The sequence below is a fragment of the Centruroides vittatus genome, unplaced genomic scaffold (assembly GCF_030686945.1).
Source record: "Centruroides vittatus isolate TY-2023 unplaced genomic scaffold, ASM3068694v2 scaffold_2520, whole genome shotgun sequence".
NCBI lineage: Eukaryota > Metazoa > Arthropoda > Arachnida > Scorpiones > Buthidae > Centruroides > Centruroides vittatus.
In genome coordinates, this window is record NW_027122689.1 from 1,283,299 (window position 1) to 1,304,547 (window position 21,249).

General features: G+C 34.9%; 1 protein-coding gene across 1 annotated transcript in view; it reads right to left on the reverse strand.

Moving 5' to 3' along the window:
* Positions 1-21,249, reverse strand: part of LanA (laminin subunit alpha) — a 167,504-nt gene that overhangs the window by 22,543 nt on the left and 123,712 nt on the right. The window contains 10 exon segments of the mRNA XM_067285291.1: positions 1,644-1,799; positions 3,882-4,169; positions 4,248-4,395; positions 4,467-4,597; positions 4,680-4,862; positions 4,945-5,099; positions 5,191-5,376; positions 7,730-7,846; positions 8,445-8,538; positions 20,173-20,311. Of these exon segments, the coding sequence (XP_067141392.1) occupies positions 1,644-1,799; positions 3,882-4,169; positions 4,248-4,395; positions 4,467-4,597; positions 4,680-4,862; positions 4,945-5,099; positions 5,191-5,376; positions 7,730-7,846; positions 8,445-8,538; positions 20,173-20,311 (1,597 nt within the window).

Here is a 21,249-nt window from a genome sequence, read left to right on the forward strand (position 1 = left end):
GTATAATATTTGATTTCAAGTTAAAAAAGTCTGTTGAAAAATAATGGCGTTACTACTAATAATAAAGGATAGTCAATGAATTGATGGAAAAAAGCAGCCAGTAAAATATAGAAAGTTTCATAAATACCGTATATCTCGGCAGATAAAACAATAGTCGAATCATAGAAAAAGGCACCCAAAATCCGGGGTCGTCTTATAGGACAGATTCAATCTAATTTTTTTTTGTTATTTATATAAATTAAAACCATTATAAAAAAATGGATAAACCGTAATTATGTACTAGTAGAGTAGGGTATGTGCACAAAATAGAATAACCCATATGATGTTTTTGTGAATAGTCAAGGTCATGAATGCTGAATCAGTGTGAATGTTTGCAACAATTGCAAGGCAGATGCAAGAAAATAAAATTTGTTCGTTCAAAAAATTACGAATAGGACATAATTCCGTATACGCTATACAGTATTATTATTCAGATAACGATTGCCGATCTAAACTAAATTCATAGGCCATTGATAGTTTGGTGGTCGTCTTATAGGACAGATATATGCTAAAATTATAAAACTTCGACGAAAATTATCTGCCGAGATATACGGTACGTCAAATAAACTAACAATTAAACTATACATTATAAATAATTCCATAGAAGAAAATATAAAGATAAGTTCTGCTTTTATCTCAATATACATAAAAATTGATTCAATTTGTTGACAGGCAGTGACTTGTATAATTGTCTCAATTTTACCCAAGCAACATCCTACAAAGGGATTTTTGGTACAGTTCTGAATGGCAGAATCATTTGAACTATCCACAATAAATAGATCCAGATTTGAACCTCATCTGAATACAGTCACAATGATATACATTACCACTTTATTTAGCTAATCACGTACAGAAATCATAGAATAATGCTTTCATATGTTAATTCACAATAAGTGAAAGTTAATATTTTTATGGTAAGCAAGTCTCATAAGAGTGAATTATGAAGAATAAATACTTTTCTCTCCTAAACTTATCATAAAATAACAATATTAAAATTTATTAAAAAGTTTGTATATTTTTCGTGGAAGTTCAAAGACCGAATTTAAAATATGTTATAATCTTTGGATTATGACATCTTTTAAATTCAGTCTTTTTTTTTTCAAATTTTTAAAACTTCAAGGAACTTTTCATTATTAGGAGTGAAATAATTTTAGATAAAAGGCCAATATCACTCAAGTTTTTGCTATATTCTAGTCTTGTACATGCAAAGAATGATGACAAAGGCAAATTATATTTTTTAAAATTTATTTGTTGTCAATAAATTATATATAGAATATAAATTAAAGTTTTTATCTTTTGTAGTCTTAGTACAATAACAATGTTATATTTGGTGAAGATAATTCACTTATTTATATGCATGGATAACTTAATCATATTTTCAATATTTTTGAGTTAAATAGTCAGAAGTTTTGAAGCAGAATTATTTTAAAATATTGAGTATTTGGATATTTATTGTTTATAAAAATACTTAAATGAAAGTAAAAAAGTAGAATATTTTTATTATAATTAATCACTTCTTATTAGCATTTTTTGAAGTGATTTTAATTGTTATAACATACAAGTAGAAAGTTTGTTTACATGAAAATAAATTTAACAAAACAGACCTTTAATATAGCTTCTCCTTCGTATCTTGAGACTCCCAACGCGTGCCAGTTTCCGTCGTTTACGGTCATATTAGAAATTAAAGTGACCAGTCCATCTCCCAGATTGTATTTGAGTAATACTTTTCCTTGTTTTAATTCCATGGCCAGGAAATTTCTCTGCAATTAGTTCATTTAGAAAATAATTTTTAATGAACTGTTTACATGTTTAAGAACAAATTTATTCTATATTATGTTTAAAGTTTTTGTAACTTTGATTTCAGTTCACAAAAATATCAATTATTATTATAGTTTTACCTAAAAACATAACAGTACCAACATTAATGCTAATTATATAGGAAAATATTTGTATTTTAATGTAATATATAGATACTGTAATTTAATGTAGATAACCTGAACAAAAATCAATTAGAAAGTGAATACAGGTAACACAATGATACAAGTTATCTGCCAATTTTAACTCACAATTACAAATGTGTCTGCTGGCTTTTTCCTTTAGTTCTTCCCTGTTCGTTTTGTTTGTGTCAACCCATGTTTAAATTGATATTATTAGACCCCCTACTTGAACTTCTTTCTTAACAACTGATTAGTTTCCAATAATCTCTCTCTATCCATAAAATAACACTCAGAAGCTAATCTGTTGTCTTTGTAACTAATCATTGCAAAATAATCAGCAAAGATTTATTTTAAAGATAATCATTCATACATCATAATGGAATTGCAAAGAAATCTGTTAGTCAAATTTTAAGGATATAAAAATTTTACAAACTTGAAATTGTATTTTTCTTTATATTTTTATAGGCTCTTAGAAGAAAACAACAGGATAAAAAAGTTGTTTGCAAATGTTTATTATACATCCGCTAGACATGTTTGTTTGTACAAATGAATATCAGTGACTGATTGGCAAGGCATATTTAACTCCTCCTTAATGCCTGAGCATGTCTTTAGATTTTGGCATTGTTGATTTGATGTAAAATGACTCATAAAAATATAAAATGCTAACAAATTAACACTACAGGCACAACAACAGTCATTTTGACTGCTAATGTATTTTACTTACTCACCCACCTAATCAAGTTTGTCATAGGAAGCAGAAATTTTTTGATTTTTCCTGAATTTAAATGTTTTGCATTACCATCAAGTTTTATTCTTACAACTGATAAAAGCAATCACTTTTGACTGCTGATTTATTTCATTGTTTTATTACCTTTTCTTATTTCTTACTTTCACTTTTGCTTCATGTGTCTATTCATGATTACTAACACTCCTATGTGAGTGTTTCTGTTAATCTTTTTCATTTTCTGTGTCTTTTGTTAGAACAACTTTTTGCTTCAGTCTTGTTGAAAATATTCATGTAGCATGTATACAAAAATGAATGAAATATTTGATTATCATCTGCTGACTGGATATTAAATTGCAAATATATTAGCAAATTTTTCAGAAAGTGACTCGGAAGGTGAAGATACAGATGACATTCTTAAACTATTGGCTAGTGATAATGAATATGTCCCATCCAACGAAATGGATGCTAATCAGGATAGCAATGAGAGTGATTGATTGATTAGTTGAAATCAGTGATGAAGAACAGTATCTATTTCTCACAAACAAACCAGTATCAACCTCTCTACAAAGATGTATAATTTACTATATATTTTGAGTATGCTTATCCTTACTGGTATAATAGATATACAAGAAATATTTTGTTATAAAATAATTTTATGTAGTAATCTACAGAATAATAGTATAGCTATCATTTCTTGCTTTTCTTCTCACTAAAAAGAACTGTTTTTATACACGAACAGGTACTGTTTGTGGTATGCAGCAATGAGGTAATTTTTACATTACCTCATAACTACTTAATTTTTTATTATATGAAGTATATGTAGTTACCCAATTTGAAAGAACAAACCCTAACCTATGAAACTTTCCCTTAAAATGATGTAATGTTCTATAACAATAATCTCAAGTTGTAAAAATATCATATAAACTCAATACTTTGTACAACTAATTTCAAATTTGCAGTTCTAGTGTTATATTAGTGTGTGTATATTCCTGTGAAATGAAAATATTCCAACTTTTCCAGGTTTTCCCTGATTTCTAGATTAATATAGAATTCTTTATATTTGTAAAGAATTCTTCATTTAAAAGTCAGTATCTTTTCTCAAACAATTATGAATAATGGTCTACAAGACATTTAATCACAAGCTACATGTAAATTGTTAAACAGTTTAACAGACTTACATTTTTGCCAATTAAAAACAAAAGCCCTTCGCTAGCATATGTTTTAATTTCCATGCTGAAATCTGTGGTTCTTTTAAAGTTATGCCGTCTAATCGGTAAGATTGCATAACCTGTTCCGTCGAATCTCAGACCATTACTTGGCTGAAGAGTAACAAATGCATCCCTCTCAATGCAACCTTCAAAGTTATTTTCCGCTTTAACAAAATTCCACAGACCAACTGGAGTTTTACCAAATTCTAATTCTTCTATACAACCGATAAAATGTCGTGATAACACTTCCGGTTGAATCTGTAATTTATATAAATGGTTATAATTAGAAAAAAATGAGAATGTTGATGCTGCTAGGATTTGTTCTTTAAATCTCACTTTCGCATCATCTGGTATTCCACCAATGTAAAACTTAGAATGGTGTTGATCCAAATTAAATACACTATATGTTCCTGGTAAAACATCCTGTTTAACTGAATCATCTTCCCTTTCTGTTCTTACTGTCAATGTGAAAGTTTTTCCAGTTCTAAAAAATTAAATTGTTTTAAATGTATGGAAAAATTTACTAAACATAATGAAAAGTGATATGAAAAGTACCTTTCTATGATTGCTTGATGCCAGACTCCATCAGCCACGTAACGATCGTTCACAATTCTGTTAACGCCATATCCTAGATCAACCGATAACACTAATCTTCCAGCTTGTACTTCTAAAGCCATAAAATCATCCTTAAAAAGATAAAAAAAATAAACTTTTTGAAATTCTTAAAAATCATAAACACATTACATGATTAAGTTCTTAAATTATTACCGTTAAAGCATTCCATATAAGATTATGAGTTCCCTTTTCGTTTCCGACATATATTAGAAGTCCGTCGGATTTTTCTGTATTGAAATACAACGACATGTGAGTGTAAGTTGCCGATCTATCTAATCCTTCGGGATTTCGTAGCTGTAGCGTAGTATTGTCAAAAAATCGAACACCTAATTTAATCTGCAATAAATTTTGGACAAAAAGAAAATTATATTAACAATTTTTAAATATAAACTTTTAACATAAATAAAATCTTTTATACCCTGTTAGCTTGATTTTGAGCAAGAGCAACTTTCTGACGAAGTTCGGCTATTTTGTCACTGACGTCTTTACCGGTTATTCTCACTGCAGTTTCCTTTCTTCCAACTCTTTCCAGCAGATCGTCAATTTCTGGATCAATTGTTTTCACCAAATCCACTAAATTTTAATAAAATATTGTTACATGTTAGTAACATGCATATAGTTAGAATAAATATCTAACAAGTACAAAATTAATTATACTTCTTACAATACTTATCAGCTGTTTTGACTGCATCTTTAATCTCATCCAAATTAATAGGTATTTCTTCTGCTGTATCTCTATCTTCTGATATTTTTAACAAAATATTTTCAATATCTTCTTGTACACGATTTGCCAGATTTTCAGCCTCCACTGATTTATCATTGGCATCGTTAATCATGTTTTGTAATTCTCCTAAATTATTAAATAAAGTAGTTTTGATTTTATATATTGTAATGACAGCATAATTATAAACATATAAATATATGTAATTATAAGTGAATAGGTTTCAAAATATAATCAATGTTCTCCCCAGTCCCTTATGGTTAGGTGCTTTGCCCAGTTAATTTTACTTACTATCTGGCTACTTATTTTGGTGAATTGACACGTCAGAATAATGATTATTGTAAATTGTAAAGCGCCATCCCCTTTTGTGAAAGAAAATAATGCAGAAACAAAACACACAAATATTTTAAATATCTAACATAAATTTGATTTTCAGAATCCTCTCTAAAATATTTTTTCTTCTGTCGGCATAAGCAGAAATGGGAAGTTGATAGCCAATGGAAAATGATGATATAGGTCATCATTCTCCATTGGCCAACATCCATAGGTCAATATGGCCAACAGAACAAAATGAAATGCCAGTTGCTTACAAGGAAATATGAATTAAATATTGATGAGTATAGGAAATCTTTTTAACTTATATAAGATTTGATTCCTAATCTAAAGTTTAGAAAAAACTTAGATTTATATCAAAAGTGAACTAATTGAAAGGAAGCTATAGAATAATCAAAAATAAGGAGTGGCCTCTTGTTTTTGACTGTTTAGAATCTTTGTTTTGCCTCAAAATGAGTTTTGCCTTTGTTTTGCCTTTAATAAAGAATGAGTAACAGACTAGGATTTTTGTGGTGTTTCATAATTGTTAAACTATATTATGCATGCATGTTTTTTATTTGATGCATGAACTTATCATTTGTAGTAACTTCTTTTTTCTTGCATTGGATATTTTTTGTTTGTTTTTGGCTGTAACTTGAAAAAAATTGTAGACCTATAAATTTCCACTGGCATTTGTCTGTCCTTCCTTAATCTTGATAACAGTGCGAGATAGATGAAAGTCAAGACCAGATATGGAAAGCTTTGGAATAGGAGGTTCAGATTGACTATATAGGAACTTCTGCTGTGGGATAGAAGTCACATTACTTCAATTCAAAACTTTTCTCTTCAACAGAATTATATGGCCAACAGCCACAATCTTACTGTATTTTATAATTAATAATTCTATAAACTTAAGTTAGGCTTAAGATTTCTTTTGTTTCTCTCCCTTTCCTGTTGACTAAGAAAAAGACTTCCTTCTTAATTGCTTTACTATCTGGTGGGGAGTGATGCCTCTGACAAGAAAAACAATGTTATAAAAAACAGGATAATAAAAACAGAAAGGAGAGGGAAAGAAGAAGAGAGAAGAGAAGGGATCTTGGTTCTTAATGAGAAAGGTCGAGGAGAACGAGCTCTGAGTTGGAACAATGAAAGTTAGGAAGTGAAACTCGACGAGTGAGGTCGAGGCGGAGAAGCCATCTGGTCCATTAAAGTAGGCCAAGAACTTCCTACTGGACTGTCAATTTTATTGGACGGATTCGACACTGACAATATTGAGAAAAGTGGATTATCGACAAAGTGAATGGGAGAGATCTACTAGAAAGTGAAAAGAAAGAGCCAAGATAGGCCTCGTCGATAGGAGTAGATGATCAGAGACAACAGTATCACGAAGCATCCAGAGCAAAAACCTGGGTATTTCCACCTTCTCCTTATTCTGTACTTATATTCTCTCTTTCTTCCTTCTTATAGTTTGTAAGTAGATTAAGTATAGATATAGGCACTTATAATAATAATCGAGTTGTTTTATGTATACCGAATTTTGTATCCTCACCGCCTACATGTTGGGATCCAATGTACTGTACAAAGAACCGGATAATATAGCAAATTAAAGAATAGTTTGTAAATTGACAAGAAAGTGTTCGTTAATCCTCGTTTTGTTCGTGAAAAACGAAACATAACTTTTCATTCGCTGTCGGTTATCACAAGATAATGATAAAGTCATGCAAATCATGTAACAAGAAAAATATAATGTACAGGGGCAAGATGCTACTAAACTTAAGTGCATTGTGACAAAAATTCCAGCCTGGCATTATGATGTCACAATAAATAGATGCTCATTAAACCATTGTGTTTTTATACTTTCTATTTATCAAAATTAAACAATGGAGTGATTAAACTATGATTTTTGTACAGATGGATGTGTGTAATGATTTATGTTGTGTGTTTCAGAGATTCAAGAAGATACTTAACAGTGCATAAATAATTTGTTTATATTACAGCTTGATTGGATCTTTCTATATAAGACAATATATGTCCAAATTGTTTGTCATAAGCACTAACAACAAATTAATTTGATTTTAAAACATGGAAATTTTTATCAATTTTTTAAAATAAATTTCTTTTATTTAGCTTATATGACAAAATTTTAAAAGAAAGAATAAAACATTCTTACGGAATGGCAGTTTCTCCAGTTCTTTGTCAATTATGTCTAAATCTCTTGAATTTTTTTCATTTTGCTGACCTATCGACGAAACTCCTCTCTTGGCGTAATCAAGTTTTGGCTTCAATTCTATCATTAAATTACAAAAAATATTTCATTAATACATTGTTTACATTATATTAACTGATGACAATTATTAAATAAGCTATTCATTTTTAAAAATCACTTAAAAAGCATCACAGTTACTTTCTTTATTAGTTATTATTATTATTTAAAATATGGATAAATAAAATAAATAAAAGTAATTTAATCAGATTTAACTTCAGAAATTTTACAATGTTTATTACAGAAATATTAAATTTATGCATAAGTTTTTTAAATTTTGTTTCTGAGAATAGAATATTCTATTCTCAGAAATGTTAAATTTAAATTCCTTTATGAAGCTGTGGTTTGTTTCCTCAGATAATATATTGTACAGTTACCTTTTGGAATCTTTTATCAATTCATTGAAACTACTAAGTTTCTATAACCACTGTAAAATTTTCTATTACCCATGACATATATTTTAATAGATTGAATCAGTATGTTTCTCAGCTAAAAATCAATTATTGTGTTGGACAGAGAGAACTTGTTTTTATTCATCTTTTAATTTAAAACTGTATTTATAAACATTGATAAAAAGTTAAAATATATGACTAATATATTAAATATTTAAATAAATAATAACCTTCTGCAACTTGTTGTTCCAATAATCTTGCTGTATTAAGAAGATCTTCACTAATATTTCTTGAATTTTCAGCTCTTTCTGCCACACCTTCAGACTGAAAAAATTATTTGTTATTAATATTAATTTTCTCTTACTTCCTATAGCAGACAGACATTGAAAAACATAATGAATAAAATAGAGGACTCTAAAGAGATCTATCAGAAGTAACTTTTACAACAGATCTAAATGGTGTGGACAAAAGTGGTTTCCCTAGTGGTAAAAATTGAAACCAATATTTATAATAAATGTTTTGAATAATAAACTATAAAGAGGCTAAAAAAATACCTCCTCCTGATAACCTCTGAAGGTCAAGTAACATTGCATTATCACTTAAAATATGTACTGATGTAAAGTATCGAAATGGCATGCTTTGTGTTGTAGGTTTCGTGAGTTGCACTTTGTGTCACTTCTGGTGCAGCGAGACAACGATCCAGCAACACTGATTGTAGTGTGAACTAGTGTAGTGTTGTTCCTTTTCAGTGTATTCAGTTGTGTCTGTTCCATTGTAACACAAGAGTGAACTGTAGTAGTACACCATTATTGTTTTTGCAAATTTGTATATATCTTCAATATATATGTATATTTTCATTGTATTTCATATGTATATTGCAAAATATTTATATATCTTTATTTTATATTTTTTTCGGGGGGGGTCGTGAATAAAAAAGTTTAAGAAGCCTTGGCATGGATAATTGACACTTGAAATGAAGACATTTGTCATCTGCTTTTATTTTTTTAATTAAATGAAATCAATCAATCACAAAAATGTGTAAATACTTCATTGATTTGTCACTCTTTATAATCTATCTACTCCATTATAGATTGCCAGATAGCCAAGACAGCAAGGATGTCACCCTGCTGCTCTGGAAATCTAGATTTGAGTCTATGTTGGAATCTCAAATTTTTTCATGGGTGGGCCAGCCCTCGTAACCTCACCCTCTTTACATTCCTGACAGCAATAGAAAAACAGACCCTCTTAGCACACACAGTGGAAACACAAAATTTATAAGACAAGTTTTAAATAAGCATTAAAAAATATCAAAAGGTCTGTTTGTCTTTAGTCCAAGCAGCACTGGGCATTTCATAAAAATTTTTTTATTATATAAATACTAGAGGGCTTCACCCCTTATTTCCCAATACAGACAATTTGTAACAAAAAGTTTGGTTTGTGATGATACATTGATCCCTAGTACAGTCATTTCTATTTTTATTTCCCTTTTTTTATATGTAACATATCCTGAACATCTTACTGCACACACACACACACACACATATATATATATATATATATATAAATTATACATTTAGTGGAAGGATTGTGCATGAAGTCTTGGCCTCTTGGCCCTATTATCCAATGATTTTGAGATCTGTTGGTCTCTGATGGCAGCTGTCATTGTGTTGAATGGTTTGGACTACAGCCTACAGACAGATGTGGAGAGGCCATGCAACTCATGGTATATATACACACCACTTGTCCCACAACTTCAGTCACTCAATGATTCATTGATTTCTATGCTGCAGTTTCTATTTATTTTATGATAGCTTAAAATCACCATAACACTTTTTTCCAAGTATTTTGCACACAAAACAGTAGATTAGCTAAGAATTTATTAATTACAATCTTCAGAAATTTTTAAAAATTTGTATTAAGGAAATAATAATCTTATATATAAATGACAAATTTCATTAACAAGTTGTTATTAATTATCCAAGATTGTAATTGTAAAATGCAGTTGTCATTTTTCACTGAAGACCAGTGGTGTAGCAAGGATGTGGCTGATAGGCATCAATTGGTCAGAGGTACAGTCAAACCTGTTTTTATGTGGTCTTTTTTTGTGTGATTTTTTTATTTGTGCGATTTTTTTGTGTGTTTTTTTTTTTAATTTGTGCGGTATAGTTGGCGACTAGTCTCATGTGTTTTGTCATGTCTCACGCTGACTTATTATAGCTAAATAAACTTATTATAGCATAAATGAACTTATTATAGTAATATTATTGCATGAATATGCGAAAAATGAAATAATTTATTTTTTAAGTCAACAAAACACCACCTGGATAAAAATATGTAAAACAGACGATAGACGAGACAATGCAGTCAAGTGCTGACATCTGTTGTCAATAAATTCTACGTCTGGTTTAATTACGTTAATTAAACCTTCAAAGTGCTTTCACATTCCTGGACCATTAAGATAAGATTCATTTCAAAGCGTAAATTGAAGGTAAATGTACCGCACTGTATTATTTTTTCTATTTAGATATAAAATTTTAGGATTTTTATTTTATGTTTAGACATAATCCCTGAAAATGAATAAGGACAAAAACAAAGCGAAGAGGAAGGTAATTTCCTTAGAGACTAAGACTACGATTTTAAAATGAGTTATTTTCTATGTGAGACTTTTTTATGCGGTCCCTATTCACCGCATAAAAAAAATATTTTTTTAATTGTGTTGTGAAAATTATTTTTTATAGCCACTTGTGAAGTTTCGTGCGTTTTTTTTTTAATGCATTTTTTTTATGCAGTCCCTATCCACCGCATAAAAACAGGTTTGACTGCATTTTATTTATTAAATCAACAACTGATAGATGTGTAAATGATGAGTTTTGCCTGCCTTTAAATTTCTTATACAGTCAAACCTCAATTTTCCAACATAATTTGTTCCTAAAAGTTCTAAAACTGAAAAATTTTCCCATAAGAAACAGTATAAAATGGATTAATCTGTTTTTACCTTTTAATTGTATTTCATGCATATAAATGCAATGTAATATTATATAGGCTATAATAAATTTTTGTTATTTAATTTGACTTAAGCATCTTTAAATACAAATTTGTGAATGTTCGTCAAGTGGCGGACTGTATTGCTCCAGACTGCTGCCGCACGACGTAGCCCGTGCAGAGTTCTCCAGATGGAGCCATTTGGTGTGTTGTATTGTGCCGCTTTATTGGCCGCTTCATTAATTGGGATGTCTGTGTGGCTGGGGGTCCATCCTGCCACACAGTCTGCCCTCTGCATGCCTATACTTGCCAGGTCTATGATTAGTGCGGATGAAGAAAAAGTCACGTTCATCACAGCGTGTAGCACCAATAGGCTATCGGAAAAAATGGCTGTTGGCCGGTTGGTTTGTGCAAGGATGCTGAACACTCTCAGGAGTCTCTGGGCCTCTGCCCCAAAAACACTACAGGTCTCATGGAGTGACCATACTTCTGTTAAGTTGTGACTCGGGACTACTACCCCTATGGTCATATGTGCCCTGGTTTTCAATGAGTATACTCCTATCTGCTCCCACTCTGGCCATTTGGTGGATGCTGACCACTGGAATTGCGTATGCATAGTGTCTGGAGGGAACCCAGACATGTTTTGATAGTCAGCTAGACTCAGCCGGCTGCGGATGCTGGTCAGGTTGGGCGGTATGCTCTGTTGATGGTATAGGCGGTTTAGTGGTATGTCCATGCAACGGGCCTCCGCTAGGACCCAGTAAATGTACGGCACCTGGTGTTGTCGCCATCTATAAAATGTTAGGCCAGTCACTGAACAAAAAAGGGTGTAGAGAGAGCTGAGATGTCCTCTGGATATGTGGACCATCGCATGAAAGAGGGCCTGCATACGGATCCTGATGCACAGAGGGACTTAACCAGTTTCCGCAAAAAGGAACATCAGGGGAGTTGTTTTTGGCATGCTCAGAGCGGTCCTTAGAACTGTGTGAAAAGGTCTTTCTATACATTTTAGAGTGGAGGGAGGTGCCCCTGCAAATAGGGGATGCCCGAATTCGGCCATTGGGCTTAAGACTGCCTTGATAAGACGTAGTATGCTAGCCCTGCAGGCGCCGTTATGGCTTGAGGTAAAGTATTTGAGATAAGAGCCAGTGTGCGTAAGTTTTGATCGCAGGTAATTGCATGGGCTGACCACATAAAAGATTAGTGAAAGTGGATCCCTAGGATCCGCAATGATGCCCATTGGGGGATGCTCCCTGAGCTCAGTGTTAGGTTGATCCCTGGCCGCCTCCATTTAGGGGAGAAGTCGATAACTGCACTTTTCTATGCGGAGAAAGACAGACTCCAGTTATTTGCCCATTGGTCTAGGGAATCTAATGCATGTTGCGCGTACTTCGTTGCGCAAGCCTGATTGGTGTTCGTCGCTATGATGTACTGATCATCCACATACAGAACAGTTGTAACCGAGGGTGGGAGTGCTTCCCACATGTCAGCCATGTAGCAAGTGAAGAGCAGGGGTGCGAGAACACTCCCTTGTGGGACTCCCTGGTTGAACTCATGGAGGGAGGAAAACGTCCCTCTCCAGCTTACTCGGAAAACATGCTGCAGAAGAAAGGAGGAAAGCCATCGAAGAGTTTGATCGCTGATCCCCAACATCGCCAGCTTTGCCAGGAGGCCATTCTGGCAGACAAAGTCGTATGCTCCCTCTAAGTCCAAGGCTACGACGTATGTCCACTTATGCTGGGCTTGGGCCACTGTGATGTTGTGATGCAATACTACCAGGCTTCCTCCACACCCCTATAAGGAAGGAACCCAAAGTGGTGATGGAAGGGGTTCTCCCGGACCAGCTGTAGCTGGATGTGGTGTAGGACCATTCTTTCAAAGGTTTTTGCTATCTGCGAGGTGAGGGAGATTGGCCGGTATGAACTTACTATCGTTGGTGGTCACCCAGGATTAGTGATTGTGACTATTGTTGCCATTTTCCATTCGGGAGGACATTCCCCTGTCATCCATATGCTGTTAAAGCGGTCTAGTAGGACCCTTATTCCTTCTGGCGGTAGTCCCCTCAAGGTCTGTGCTGCAATTTGGTCCAGGCCTGGTGTAGTGAGCCTAAGCTGACGGAGTACCTGTAGCAGGTCCTGCAACGTAAAAAGCTGCTCTTTGCTTCTGGCTTGTGTCTGTCTGAGCTCTGGGAGGGGCATGAAACACCTTGTGGAGAAGGGCAACCGAAAAACTTTGTCCTGCAAAACCCCACACCAACAAGCAGAAGAATTGGAAAAGTGATCTTCCGCATTCTCCAGCGGGGAGTGCAAGTGCCAAAAGATCTTGTAAATTGTAGCTGTTGTGAGGGGCCTAGCACAGGTGCGACTCCACCACTTGCGCTGGGACTGCAACACATACCAACGGAGTTCCATGCACAATTTCTTGTATGTATTCCATCAAGTGAGCAAAGCGAACTTTCGGGTTAAGTTGAAGGTCTGCTGCTTTTTTGCCCGTAGGCACCTATAGAACAGGGTCCACCATGGTGGGGCGAGGGAGCACTCCGTTGCATCCGAAATCGTCTGCCTGACTATCCTGAATAGGTTGCTGTATGTGTGTGGGGGGGGTTGAGGTTGTGACGTAGGCGGTTGGCGTACCGGGTCCAGTCCATTCGATGCCGAATGCGGGGAGGGGTTGCGCGACTGAGAGGTGCACCTGGCATTGTCACAGTCGTCACTATAGGTGCGTGGTCGCTGGTCAGAGCATCTCTGCACGTTCCCCACGTCGTCAAACAAAAGGTTATGTCGATGGCTGATTCGCCTCTGTAGAAGTGAGTCAGATCCCCTGTATTGAGGCATCCATAGTCAGCTGTTGTGAGCCAAGTGAAAAGAGTGGCCCGTGCTGTCTAGCTGCACGCAACCTGCATCCCAGTGGGGGTGGTGCGCATTCCAGTCATGACCTGTGGTCATGCTGGGTGGCCTTGGTTAAGTCTTTGTCTGTGAGCTGGCTGTGTGGGGCATAAATGTTTACTATTGAAAAAAGCCTACCTGTGGCAAAAACTAAGGACTTTTGGTACCTCAGTCCTCCAACTGTAACACCGTGTCGCTGATGCCAGGCTGGCCAACATTTAGATATCGCCGTGAGAAGGCCCCCCTCTTGGCTGGAAGGTCAGTCCGAGCAAAAGACTGTAAAGCCTGGTAGCCCAAACGTGTTGTGTGGTCCCAGCCACGTCTCTTGCAGAATGATGATGTCTGCGTCTTTGTACCATTCCGCCGTGAGGATCAGGTTGCACTTGGCCCATACTCCCCACACGTTCCATTGGACAATGCGTAAGGATGGTGGTGTTGAGTGGAAGATGTACATCGGCGGGTTTTGACCAATTCTGCAGGTGTTAAGGGAGGAAAATCCTCTAGGGACTGAGCTTGCGATGGTCCTGGGGCGCTCTGGACCTCCTCCCCTGATGGGGGCTCGTCAGTGTCGGAATAAGTCGTACCAGTTCTCTGCCAGCGAGTAAGTCCTTTTTTGCTTTTTACCTGCGGAAGGGCTTCCTGTGTATCCACTTTCCTGGATGGGCACTTGCCTGGTGTTGGAATCGTCATTACCAGAGGCATCTCCTAAGCCTGGTCCACCGGGCAGATCGCCTGTCGAATTGTGCGCAGCTCCTCCCAAAGGGCCTCCACTGCTGCTTCGAGGTTAGTTGGTTCATTATGTCCATCTGCTGCCTCCTCAAAAAGTCAGGTCAGCCTACTGGCTCCCATTCGCTGCTCTGGGAACTTTGGGGGCAGGCCTGTGGTGGCGGGGACGTGGTGGCAGCCACCATTTGCGCATACGTTTTGAGATGGTCCCATTGTGACTTTTCGGCTTCCGTGTAGGAGCAGCATTGCTGAGCACACAGTTTGAGGATACTGGCTTCTCGGTAGTATAGCGGGCATTGTGGGGAGGTGACACTGTGACTTCCCCCGCAGCTGATACAACTTTGAGCAGTCTTGGTACAGAGGGCCGGGTCGTGGTCTGCCCCGCACCAATGGCAGCGTCGGCATCCCCAGCAACTCTTTGCAGCATGCCCAAAAGAGAGGCATTGAACACATTGTCACAGCTGCGGGACATAGCGCTCACATGAGAAACATTGATAAAACAGCTTAACTGAGAAGATTGGAGTGGCTCTCGCTACCAAAAAATAGACAGTAGGGCTCAGGTGGTGGAGGTCGCCATCAACATGCGTAAAACGGTGAACCTCTATAACTGGGTGACCAGCCTCCGTTAAGGCCTTGAGAACCTCGTGCACAGAGATAGAGGGTCTACCCATCAAAAGAGATGCGCTGTTTGGGCACTATCTGGGACAAGACTGCCTCGGACCGTGATTCCCACCAGGTCCGTGAGTTGGAGGGCTATCTTGATAGTCTTGAGATCCCGGGACTTTAAAATTAGGAAACCGCCCCTGGCGTACTGAACGTCGATTAAGGTTGCCAGTTGGGAAAAGTGCAGTTTGAGTGTCTGGTAAAATACTACTGGGCGAAGACGGTGGAGAGGGTCATGCCCCTCCAGAAACACTGTATACAAGTGGTCTGATGGGAAGTCCGGACTAATCAGCTGGAATTTGTCCAGTTCCGCGAGCTGGGAATAGACCCGCAAGCTTTCTGCATCGTGGCGAGGCACCGTCAGAGAAGTGCCGACGCCTCCCCAGGAGCAAAACTATCTCCACGCTGGGCTTAATGCTACTTAATTTACTCCTACCTGTTCCAGAGACCCGAATTACCAGGGAGAAAAGAGAAAAAATGGCTATGCTTGATGCTAACCACACACACATTGCTTGAGGAAACACTCAGAAGAAAGTCACTCGCACCTCCAAGCATACCATTCCTATTGTCTCCACAAAAAAATCTTTTCTTATTAACTGCTTTTTGGAGTCTACATTATATATTACACCAAGTGCCTTTGCAAGGTGTATCTTTCTTAAAACTTTTCATTCTTCATGTGTGTTAACAAGTAATCCTCCATTCCAGATCATTGGGTTTAAAACCAGCTACAAACCCATTGGTCAATTTTTTTTCCATGCCTCCTATTGTTACTCACTTTCAAACTTTCCCCACTATCTACCAAACTTATACCCTTTCCATATACTTAATAATGACTTAATAATTTAAAAAAGATGTTCATTAAAAACAGTAAACTTTCCAAAAATCTATGTCATCCAGTCAATGTTCTCATCCTCTTATAACTCCTTAACTATTCTTTCCTCCTCCCATTTCTACTATATCTGTTTTGGTGCTGCTTCCACTTTTCTTTAAAAGTCCTCCTCATTATCCCTATGTGTACTAATTTAATTAAAAGCATACTATACACTCTCATCAAGTTCCTATCATCATTTTTCTCATTCCTATAGTTAAGCATTGTAAAGACAGGATGACTTTTCTTATGACCCAAGTGCTTGGATCATAAGCACTTGGAAATGTTAGGAGTATATAATGAAGACTCCAAAAAAAAAAAAAGTTAAGATATATTTCGTTTAAAGTAAAAACAACTCCACTATCAATGTAATTAACATAAATAGTCAGTTTCCTGCTATAGATTGAAGAATCACTATGAAATCCAAGCAATTAGTATTTGAGTAACAGTTAATTACTGACTGTGATAAAACAAAGAGCATTAAATTTTGTTGGAAATGTGGACAAGATGGCATAGAAACATTTCAAATGCTGCAAACAACCTTTAGGGATGCTACCAAATGAAGATATAAGAGAGACAGGCATAAGTAAAAAAGTCATCATTGCTGCTACTCTCCAGTATCTCAGTTCATGCAACATCAATTGGCATGAACAAAATGAAATGTTCAAGTTTGCCATTAGTTCTTGTATAGTGATTTAATGATTAACTTCTATTCAAGCAACGATGTCTTAATTACTTTTGTCTGTGGTGGCTCTTGAATCATCTTCAGTCAATGTTTTGCCATTTTTAAATCTTCTATATTCCTCATATACTTTTGTACAAGATAGCCTTTGAGAATGCAATCATATTTGCAGCATTTGGAGCATTTCTGTACCACTTTTTCCAAGTTTCCAACAAAATTTAATGCAGGTTCTTTGTAAATTTTGGTTTTAAAATTTGTGATTGAATAATCTATTGTTTTTAGCTCTTAATTTTGTTTTATTTCAAGTCTCTATCAATTAGGCATATATATACATACATACACAAACATACATGACATGAAGGCTTGTCACACTGGTAAACAGAGATAAATTACAAAATCTTTAATGATTATTTTTTACAATAATGTATGGATCTCTATGACCATATTATACTGAATGCTTAAAATGCATTTTAGATTCAATACATTCCTCCTGTGATAGTCACACGAGTGTACAATAGTCCACGAGAGGCAGTGCACAAAAAAAATAACAATTATTTATTGTTTTTCACGTGATTAGCAATATACAGGATTCTTTCAGATTCCAACTCTTAATGTTATGCAATATCCCAAACTGGGGGAGGAATCGAGTGAATACAGAACAAAAGAATGCACTCGTGACACATAAGAAAAGACGGACTTTTAATCTTACGACTACCTTACACTAAATTATAAACTAAAAACGAAAGGAAGAATAGCAAGAAGTTTTAGTATGATATAGGAGGTTATAAAGAATACCTGAGTTCTCTGTTTGGTATTGATGCTCTTCTGGTGGGGAACCACTCTAAATCATTTCTCAATGATCTTTTTTGAATCTCTTTGAAGGTTCTCCTTATACAAGGGACATTGTCTCTCTCTCTCTCTCTCTCTCTCTTTACATTAGTGGGGTCCTTTCTCTTTCTGTAGGCCACCTTCGTCTCCCTTTGTCCCTCTAGACAAAGAGCAGGAGCATCACTACCTTCGCACATCTACCTTCACAGAGAGTCCGACCCAAGAATGGCTCTTCTTATCATTCTAGTAGCCTCAGGGCCTTCGCTTCCCATTGTTAACGTGGTTCAAGGAAAGGGTTACCCCACCCACAGGAAGAAATGTTAACAGAAAATTTGTGAAAACAAAAGGAAGAACAAAGAAAGAAAGAAAACTTATATCTAATATATACATTAATATGGCATATTGCCACACTCTTCAGTTAGTGTCCTTAAAATTATACAAAATCACGACTATAAATTTATACAATTTTAAGGACACTAACTGAAGAGGAACGTATAGAATCTGAAATGCATTTTAAGTGTTCAGTATAATATGGTCATAGAGTACCTTACCTTATTGTACCTTATTGTACTTTAATGTAATAAGGTATTGTCTCAATACCTTATTGTAAAAAATAATCATTAAAGATTTTGTAATTTAATCCTGTTCACTGGTGTGATAAGCTCTCATGTATACAGTAAGACCTCATTTAATGCTGATTTGATATAACATATCTGCTTGAAGCCTAAAAAAAGCTCAAAATTTGCACCAATTCGTGGCATTTGATTGATTTGTATATAATACAATTATTCCTGAACACAAACCAATCAGCAAAAGGTGGCAATTCATTGTAGCACTGTACTTTCCTTAAATCTGTTTATTTGGTGCAGTTTTGGAAAAAATATATCATCAGTTAATTCTTGCCAAGCGAAGTTGATATTGCCCATGGCAGAGGTGGCCAACTTTTTGCATACCATATGCCAAATTTTTGACAGACGAATTCAGATGCGCCATATAAATCTAACACTTTTTATACCGTCTTACATTCATTGTTAGGGGTTGATAAATAGTGATAAGAATAAATCCGCTTTGCTTAGGAGAGAAAAAAGAATAACTTAATCAATTTATGCCAGTTTATTGAAGCACCAATTTATGTTTTTAGTGTTTGTAACCAAAAATTTTTATAAAGTAGCCCAAAAGTAGCCAACCCCTTAAAAATTCTTTTACTAACCCAAGATTTGACGATAAAATTAAAAAAAACCATTCGTGATTTTCCGGCAATAACTTTAATCACAATAAATGTTTTCGGCCATTTACACGCCTGTAAACTGACCAGAAATAAAGATCGCAAGACTCAAAATACATGCATACACTGTAATTTACTATGTGGAAGACACTCACTCATTTTATCTGCAAAGTAGATTGCAACAAATTGTGCAACAAATGAACTTGCCAAGACAGACTATAAAAAATTAATTTTTATTCTTAATCACAAAGAAGCTAAATCTGGCAATGTTGCTCAGAACTGACTGAAGCGCCACTTGTAGTCATCCAATGCACCACATTTTGGCCACCCCTGGCCTATGGCATTCATGATAACTTCTTTCACATTCTGTTCATGCATTTATGGCTGGAGGTATTCAAGAATTCTCAATGAGAAGAGCCTATCGCTGTATTGTTAGGTTGACAATATGGTCAACCTAATCAGTACAGCAGGACTAGGAGATGTAGACAAGCAGAATATTGAGGAGTTACTGCAGGTTTCTGGTGAGGGAGGGCCTTAGCAACAAAACCTTCAAGAACTGGAAAATACTGATTCTGAAAATGAAGAACTGAAAGAACTTTTACTAAGGAAATCTGTAACAAGTTTGGTAACGATAACCAAAACCATTGATCCAGATTTTGAAAGGAGTGCAAAAGCAAGATGAGGCATTTTGGATGCGATCTCTTGCTACTGACATTTGCTTAAAGAAAGTGACAAATTAAACTACACAAGAATTTCAGAAGAGCCAGGACCTTCACTACAAAAAATGAACTTTACATTTCTGTGTTTATTAACTTGCATAATATAAAATCTGTTTAATTTTGGTTGTGTGTATATATCTATATATATATATATATATATATGTCTAATTGATATAGACTTGAAATAAAATTTGTGATATTAAAGTTATGCAATCATTAATCAACTGCTATTCAAATACTAATGGGCAAATAACTGCGAAAACTTCCACCACAGCAAAGATTTTGATGTTGATTCTATCACCCTCAGTAATTCAAGTTCCCAAAGTTTTTGATCATTATGTTCTAAACAGTATGTGTAAAAAAATAAATAAATAAATAACCTTAATTCCAGCTTCATCAGCTGCTCTTAATGCATCTTTTGCAGCTTCCTCAGCATCATCAATGGCTAAAATAATATCTTGGTAAACAGTTGCAGCTTTCACTGCTCCTTCTGAACTATTTCTTGTGTCTGCCAATAAACTGAAATAGAAAATTTTCATATTAAAATAATCCTTCTAGTTTATCTGTAACTGTGTAATTTAACCTTCAAAATTCAAAAAGATTTAAGACATTTACTCACTGTATTGAATGTATGTATAGACTTAAAATGAGAAATGCTTTAGTATATATTAATTTTTATATATGGTTACAATATCTTTATACGTATTTTATCATTCCATTTGTGAACTGATTATCCCTGTGCATTTTAATTTAATCAGGAAAAAGCATCTATGAAAACAATTAATGAATCAAATCTCAATCTTATCCTATTTTTCTGCTTAAAAAGGGAATGCCTAATCTAGAATTGGCTAATTTCTTGCATTCTAATAATAGAGTATTTGTTAAGTAGTAAGTACACTTTATTAATAAAGCTAACAACCTTTTAATGTAGCAATGGACCAAACTGATAGTGCTCTGAAAACTAACTTGTTTGAAATAGTGTGATAATGGTGCCATATTGCTATTTGCCAGTGAAATTGTGAGAAGATTATTTTTAATCTTATTATGCACACATTTTTTTAAGAACATTAGTATTTCTTAATATGTCAACAAACTGTTAAAAAAATTTCAACATTTTTACTTATAATCAGCAAAACTATACAAATTTATAAATCCGGTAACAGAAATTATGAATTTTTAAGTAGTAAATTGAGTTCAATTATGAGCAAACTTTTTAACAATTGTTTTATTACTAATTTTCAAAATATGATCAACAAATTGAGTGAGTTTTATTATAATCGCATTTGTCAATAGTCTAAGCTATATTATTAATACTTTCATAATTCATTACGAAACTTTGATTCCATACAAGAATCTGTTTCAGTTTTCACATTGATTTAACAATTATTGATTCATCTTTTTGAATATATAATTCATGTAATCATTCAGACTCTTGATAAAGTTTGGTTAAACTATGC